Genomic DNA, 8,010 nt, shown 5'->3' with positions numbered 1-8,010 from the left:
CAACTTTTGGCCGTTGCCGGATGGTTTCTATACCCAAGCATAGGGCTCATCTTGTTGCCCGTAGTTCCACTCAGCAACATGACATCAATTATGGTGACATGTTCAGTCCAGTTATGAAGAATGCAATTATTCGCTTTGTACTCTCTCTTGTTTGTATCCCGTGGTTGGATTCTTCCACGCATTGACGTCGGTAGTACCTTTATTCACGGGTTCTTGTACCAGGATGTTTACATGCAGTAGCCACTTGGTTTTGAAGATGCTTGGTATCCTTCGCATGCATGTGAGCTACATCATTCTATCTATGGTTCGAAGTAGTCTCCTAGATCTTGATATGCTCGTATGAGTGCTCTCCGCAAGTATGCACTTGATCTCCTTCATCGTGTAACATGGAGAATCCCAAGATCACTTCTACTCTGCTAGTTCTCACGGAGCTACTTGTGCGTGATACTGGTACACCATCGGGAACTCCATTGGGTACATGATTCTCTCTGGTACCACAATGTTGTTAATTTATAGTATTCCCGGATATCTCTTCTGTGGTGTACAATGTGTGTCAGTTCCTCTCTCACCTAGCAAATTACATTGGGAAGTTGTTAAGCCAATCAGGGATATGTTAAAGCGACTCTTAACACAGGTTTGACCATACATAAATCATTGTCTTTGGGAATTAGCATATTTACTCATGCAGACTAGGTTAGATGTGTTGATGACCGCCGCTCTACTGGATTCTTTGCGGTGTTTGTTGGACCGAACAATATTTCCTGGAGTTCGGAGAAACAACCTACCCTGTCGAGATCTAGTACCTAGCATGTGGGGCTGCTGAAGCTATGTGGGTAGGTTCCATTGCATAAGGAACTTAGTATTTCTCAACGGCGTTTCCCCATCATATGGTGTGATAATCAAGGGGCTACTGAAAATCCGATTTTCCACGCTCGGACCAAACACCTTGACATCCATTTTTTGCCAAAACTAGTTTCTGCCGGTGCTCTGGAGGTTAGGTAATTTATCTCTTCAGTTGGATGATGTGTTTACTAAAGGGGTCTCACGGAAGATGTTAGATCAATTTAAGACCAATCTAAATCTTGTACATACGTATTTAGATTGGGGGGGGGGGGGGGGGTAAGGTCGATCATACGGTGTTTATATGCTGACCATATGTATACATTTACTATACATATAAAGTATATATAAAGACATCACGTGCAGGCATTGACCCCACGAAAACCCTAAACCTATCGTCTTTGAGCAGAAGACTCGTCACTATAAATCCAATTGATAGGCTCTGGCATGACGAACTAGCTAGTGATACAAATATTTAGAAATACGCATGAAATAGCTTCGAGTTTATGGATCTATTACAGATGAAATAGTCGATAACACTTCCCTAAAAATGACTCCCCTTCATGCTCTCTATGGGAGACCACCACCTTTGCTTGCATAATTGGTACTACCTACTTAAGACACTGAACCAGCTATGAGTCAGACTGATATCTCAAATCAAATAAAGCAAAACTTGGCCAAGCCTCTATGCTGATAGAAGGACAGGGAATTCAAAGTGGGTGATGTAGTGTATTTCAAATTACAACCATATAGACACCATAGTATTGATAGACACATATCCCTGAGTTTACATAGATACCTAAAGCTGCACTCCCATATCAAAAGTCGGCAATGTTTCTCACAAATTGCTGTTTTTTTTTTTTTTTTTTTTGAGAATTAGGCTGCCATTTCATTACTCACGGGCACACTCAGATGCCAACAGTTCAACAATCAAGTTCGGTGGTTCATCCACCCAGGTCCTATTACAATTATTCAAGCAACCCTCCCTAGCTAAAGCATGCGCAATTCTGTTGCCAGAGCGTCGCACGTGCTTCACCGTCGAGTCGGCAAAACCTTTCAGCAAGTCCTTGACTTCTTCCACCAGTGGTCCATGAGTCGATCTATCCATCTCTCCATTCGTCAGCTTAGACACCACCGCCATGCAGTCCGTTTCAAGACACACCCGTTCGACTCCCGCGTCCGCAGCTAGCAGCAGCGCCTCCCTACATGCCAAGATTTCAGCTCTCTCCGGGTCCGTCACGGCAGCCAAAAAACAGCTAGCACCCCTGAGGAAACCGCCGTGGTGATCCCGCAGAACCACACCGATGCCGCCACGCCCCGACCCCGGCAAGAACGCTCCATCAGCATTAGCTTTGATCACTCCTTCATCAGGCAGACACCATTGCTCCACAGCCTTGGCCAGGTGAGGCGTTCCCGGCGGCCTATTGTATGATACTTTCCATGTAAGCCGGCTGAAACAACACCTGGGTCCAAGTGTCCAACTGCTATCCCAAATCCTCAGGTGCCATTACTGAACTCGGATGGCTTGCACCAGAAGCAATGCTTGAAAGGAAATTCGTTTGCAGAATTCAGAGCAACATCATCATCCCTGTGGTCCAATCGCACGTTAAGTGGGTGAATCTTTCAGTGAATGAAGCTACCTCGGCGGACTCAGCTTTCATTCAGAAGGTATTCCAAGAATTTCAGCCTTGAGGACAAGTCTAATGTGAATCTGGGGGAGTTGTCATGCCATGTTTATCTTTGAAATTTGGTGTTTACTGTTTCTGTCAACTTCAGTTAAGCGAGAGATACAGCAATTGCCGTTCCTCCATCTAACTCCCGTACGTCAACTTACTGCTTTGTGCCTTCATGGAGTCATGCGCAACATTGATGTGAAGATCAACGGCTGAGGACATCGCAGTTTGACATCCGACAACAGCATTACACGCTGGCACAAATTAGCTCAACTAGTCTGATGTTTGTGTCATTTTTTTCTACCTCCTCTTTAGCTCCGGATCCTCTAGGGTTTGGGCATCATTCTTATATTTGGGTTAAATCCTAACCGCCTGTATAGAGTGTTGGCGAAACATTCCTCTGTAATCGACTAATTCATCCGTGATAGATCTCTGAACTCGAAGCTAGCTGTTGGTATTCTAGCAGTTCGAAAATTAGTTAATCGCCTCTTTGCTCTGCATCCATGCATGCTATAGTGTAGTCCGACGTCCACTTGGCATTCTCTTTCAATGATGGCACAGTCCAGCTGCCTGAGGTGACATTTAAGCTGTTGTGGCTTCAGAGTTGACAAACAGTTCATAATGCCGAGATAACATTCTGGTTGTTGATGTTCTATAGTACTTTGAAGAATAGTTAATTACCATTTGATCTGTATGAATGCATGTTATGATGCAGTTCAACAGCCCGCTTGGTGATGGCAGCGCAGTTGTTAGCATGAGCTGACAATTTGATTTGATTGGGCAGCGGATTTTAGGTTCCCTTAAATTTATAAATGAAATTACAGCAGCGAATATCACGGCTGACGTCTCAGGAATTACAAACTCTATTACTACAAGGGATCTTAATCAGAAATATCATGGTTGATTGCTTCACCGAAAAAATAAACAGCTAGTCCACAACTGGTTATTTATTAAGCAGAATTTGATAGCAGCGTGATCGCTGACAATACGTGCGTGCCAAAAGTAGGATTTGTGTGCATCTCCATATATATGTTTTCAAACCTCGACTCCTCTAATTAATGACGGGCCTGCCGGCCGTCGTGCGTTGCGGCGAAGACTCTTGAGATTTGGCAGCTAACTGAGATCATTTGAGATATTCGGAACAGTTTGATTGCAGAAGTATTTTAATCCATGCATGCCTGTTGGATTGGATGGACCAGTCGGTAGGTCGATCGGCATTATCCATCAGCGAGTTCGATCTCTCTTCCTCAGCAGCTCCTATAAGTACCTCATACATCTGCTTCAATTCCAACAACAACAAGCAAAGCAAGTATTACCAAGCAAGCCAGCTCCCTAGTGCCACCTGACGGTCGAAACTTGTGGCCGGCAAGGCAATGGTGGGTGTAGCTAAGATGCAGGCGATGCTTTGGTTACTTGCTGCAGTCTTCATGCTTGAGGCTGCAGTTGGCCTCGCTCAGGACGCCAAGCAAGGGCACAACTACTATGATTTCTTCGTATGTCTCCTTCATGTCCTTGCATATATACATGCATTTTGGTTGCACACATGTACATGAACAGACTAACGACATGGGTCGATCGTGTGATTTTGCAGGTAAAGGAGACTAGCTACTCAAGGCTCTGCAAGAACAAGACCTTGCTCACCGTCAACGGCCAGTTCCCCGGCCCGACCATCACAGCCCGGAGGGGCGAATGGGTGTTCGTGAACGTGCACAACCAAGGCGATAAGAACATAACCATCCACTGGTAATTGCAAAAACGTTATATATATATATATGTGGAAACAGACTCATAGTTGACTACGGCTACATATCGATCATTCATATATACTGTATATGCATATATGCGGACGTAACTAACGAACTTCGAATAATGGCATGTCCGCAGGCACGGCGTGGACCAACCCCGGAACCCGTGGTACGATGGGCCAGAGTTCATAACACAGTGCCCCATCCAGCCAGGAACCAATTTCACTTACGAGATTCTTTTGTCCGAGGAGGAGGGCACCATCTGGTGGCATGCGCACAGCGGCTTGGATCGCGCCGGCGTCCACGGCGCCTTCATCGTTCATCCCAAGAATGGCACCGACTACCCCTTCGTCAAGAATTACACTTTGTTGGACAAGGAGATACCCATCATCCTCGGTATGCACGGCACACAAACATATATGTATATATATAGCTAGCTAGTATTGAATATTCTTGATCGACCATTGCGTGACTAATTATACCCACACATGCAGGTGAGTGGTGGAGCACCGATCTGAACCTTCAATTAGAGGAGTACCTGAAAACTGGCGGCGAGATTCATAACTCGAACGCACACACCATTAACGGCCAGCCCGGAGACCTGTACCCGTGCGGAAGGGAAGACACTTTCAGTGTGGGCGTGCAGAGAGGGAAGACGTACCTGCTACGGATCATCAATGCTGGACTCGACGGCGACATGTTCTTCGGCGTGGCCGGGCACAATCTCACCGTCGTCGGCACCGACGGCCGCTACCTGAAGCCATTCACCGTCCAGACGATCATGATCTCACCGGGACAGACCATGGACGCGCTCCTCGAAGCTAAGAGTTCCCCGTCCGCCGGCCGGTACTACATGGCCTCGAAGACGTACTTGTCCAACTCCCGGCTCGCGTACCAGAACGGCACCGCCACGGCCATCCTTGAATACAAGGACGCGCCGCTCGCTGCGCGTCGCGCGGCACCTGTCCTCCCCAACCTTCCGAACAACACGGACGACGCCGTCGCGATAGGGTACACAGCCCAGCTCCGGTCTTTGGCCAGCAAGGAACACCCGGTGAAGGTGCCAACGGAAGTCGATGAGCACATGCTCATCACCCTAGCAATCAACACTCTCCCTTGCACCACGGGGAACGGGACGTGCGACGGGCCAGGCGGCACCCGCTTGGCGGCGAGCCTCAACAACGCCAGCTTCGAGGACCCTCACGTCGACATCCTCGACGCATACTACTACTCCATCCAAGGCGTCTACGAGCCAGACTTCCCTAACATCCCACCCTTCCTCTTCAACTTCACCAACACTAACGGATCCAGGAGGTATTGGCCTACAAAGCGCAGCACAAAGGTGAAGGTGCTGGAGTACGGCGCCGTAGTGGAGATTGTGTTCCAGGACACCGACATCCTCGGCGCCGAAAACCACCCCATGCATCTGCACGGATATGCCTTCTACGTGGTAGGGAGAGGGTTGGGGGTCTTCAACGAGACCACGGACCCAGCCACCTACAACTTGGTTGACCCGCCATACCAGAACACGGTCACCGTGCCCAAGGCTGGTTGGGTCGCCATGCGCTTCAAAGCAACAAATCCAGGTAAGTTATTTTAGCTGCATCTAACAATCATTTTTCATTCAACAAGTTACATGAATCTTTCTTATATGTACCTCTAATGTGTGCTTAATTATACTTTGATTGGTTAGGTGTGTGGTTCATGCATTGCCACTTCGATCGACATACGGTGTTTGGGATGAGCACCTCATTTATCGTGAAACAAGGCGATACTCCAGAGTCTAAAATGAGGCCTCGTCCTACGAACATGCCTAAGTGTTAGGTGTCTGATTCATTCGATTCAGGGTGGCCGCATCCCACATGGCACAATCAAGAAAAATGTTATTGTCAATTTATTTTAAGTTTAATTTACTATGCATTATTGATTCGGTTTAAAGAGAAAAGGAATATCTCTTATCAATGTGATGTAATTTGTTCAATTTGTTTGAACTTCTATCTCTAATTGGAATCAAGTGATGTTTGTTATGTATTCGGTTTCCAATGTTCATATGGTAGCGACAAGTCTATGACTTAATATTGTAACTCCACATGAGTTTCTTAATAAACAAGACTACGTACCCACCGGGTGAGTCCCCTTCCTCCTCCTTCCTACCAACCTGCCCCAAGATGCCAACCAGCGAAAGGACGGACGAGTCCCCCTCATCCTCCTTCCTGCCGACCTGGCCTTAGTTGCTAACCGGCGGAGGGGGTTTTCTTGGAGGAAAGCAAGAACCCTAGCCATCTTTGTACTATTTGGTACGAAGAAATTAGGGTCAAGTGGTTAAAGTCACGCATCCCGGTTCAGGTAAGTACATCCATATGAGTTAAAATAAAAAAATTGCAAGCTTGACTTCATCGTCATTGTTTAGCAAACATATGTGCTATATGATTAAGCACATTAGTGGTTATTAGTTACTGCTAACCTAAAACAATAGATACATCGTCTATAAATTTATTTAAAAGAAAGCTAGAATGTCCATTGTTCTAGTTGTATAATTTTGTTTCACAAACAACATTTCATGCATTATTTTTCTTCATTTTGTTTGCATGTTCAAGACGGTTTGTGTACGTGCTCCGTATTATCACATAAGCTTTTTTTTCACTGGATTATATTCTTATATAAACATGGTAACATCCCAATTTTCTCGACTTCAAAAACCTTTTATAAAATTAAAATGTATCTAAGAAAACTATTATGTTCCATGAATTAAATAAGATTAATAAAATACTTTCCTGATTTTGGTTTTATTTGAACCAAATGATACATATATATTTTGTAATATTAGGATGAAGACCCCATTCATTAATCTTTCTAGAATTTCTTTGCAAAGAAAATCATCTTCCGCTTTTGTTTTCAAGATTTTCAAAAAGGAATATGTTTTCCTTCTCTAAGTGTGAAAATTAAAACATCTTATTATTATGTGATGTAGTTTGTTCAATATGTTTGAACTTCTAGCTTTAAATGGATACGACGATGTTTGTTAGGTATCAGTCTTCATTGTTAGTGTGGAAATGACAAGTCCATGATTCAATATCTGGAGTGAATGGATGCATTGCAGCAGGAGCACATGAAACTCCACATGATTTTCCTAACAGACGACACTATCCATCGGACGGTCTCCCCTCCTCTCATTCCTACCAACCTGCCCCTGGATGCCAATCAGTAAGCGGTGTTGTCAGGGCAGAGCCGGGATTTAGGTATTGGGAGGAGGGGCAATAATGGAGCTAAAATTCCTCCCCCAACTAGAAAAGGAATTTTATATCAACATAGTGGCGAATCTAGGATGAAAATGGAAGGTGGGTTCAAAGAAAAATATAACTCACACCTACAAGGGCCAGGTTGGCAAGGCATGCGCTTCGTCATATGTATAGCTTGATTTAGAAGCTATTTGCCCCTCCCACTACGGAATTTGAAGCTCTCAACATCATCCGTAGCATGGGTACATTTATTTGATTCACTTATGCTCAAATTAGAGGGTAGGCTCAAGCCTATCGATACCTACCCAGTAAATTTGCCCTTGTATGAACGCATCATTGACTTTTAATTTTGCATTTACATAGAACACAATTACAAGCTTGTACAATATGGTTAAAAATTGTAAAAAAAAAAATCATATATGCACACATGTACATGATAATGGTAATCAAACTACACCTCTATATGGCACGAAATAATTTCCCACGAAACATATCATATTAAATTTTAGATAT

At 44.7% G+C, this 8,010-nt stretch overlaps 1 protein-coding gene across 1 annotated transcript; it reads left to right on the top strand.

Annotated features, from left to right (window-relative positions):
* Window positions 1-3,817: 3,817 nt before the first annotated feature.
* LOC127306139 (putative laccase-9) lies at window positions 3,818-6,285 on the top strand. The gene is made up of 5 exons (XM_051336750.1): window positions 3,818-4,006; window positions 4,105-4,256; window positions 4,398-4,654; window positions 4,753-5,844; window positions 5,952-6,285. Exons 1-5 carry the CDS (start codon window positions 3,887-3,889, stop codon window positions 6,080-6,082), a joined length of 1,752 nt encoding a protein of 583 aa, XP_051192710.1. The 5' UTR covers window positions 3,818-3,886; the 3' UTR covers window positions 6,083-6,285.
* The last annotated feature ends 1,725 nt before the right edge of the window (window positions 6,286-8,010 follow it).

This window comes from Lolium perenne, chromosome 6, assembly GCF_019359855.2.
Source record: "Lolium perenne isolate Kyuss_39 chromosome 6, Kyuss_2.0, whole genome shotgun sequence".
NCBI classification, from domain to species: domain Eukaryota; kingdom Viridiplantae; phylum Streptophyta; class Magnoliopsida; order Poales; family Poaceae; genus Lolium; species Lolium perenne.
The sequence above is the reverse complement of the archived record's forward strand: the minus strand, read 5'-3'. Positions and strand labels throughout refer to the sequence as shown.

What these genes read in the sequence shown, in the direction of transcription:
- LOC127306139 (XM_051336750.1), top strand. Translation starts at nt 3,887, where the DNA reads ATGGTGGGTGTAGCTAAGATGCAGGCGATGCTTTGGTTACTTGCTGCA. An exon ending in ACAACTACTATGATTTCTTC is followed by an intron (nt 4,007 to 4,104) that starts GTATGTCTCCTT and finishes GTGATTTTGCAG; the next exon opens with GTAAAGGAGACTAGCTACTC. An exon ending in AAGAACATAACCATCCACTG is followed by an intron (nt 4,257 to 4,397) that starts GTAATTGCAAAA and finishes GCATGTCCGCAG; the next exon opens with GCACGGCGTGGACCAACCCC.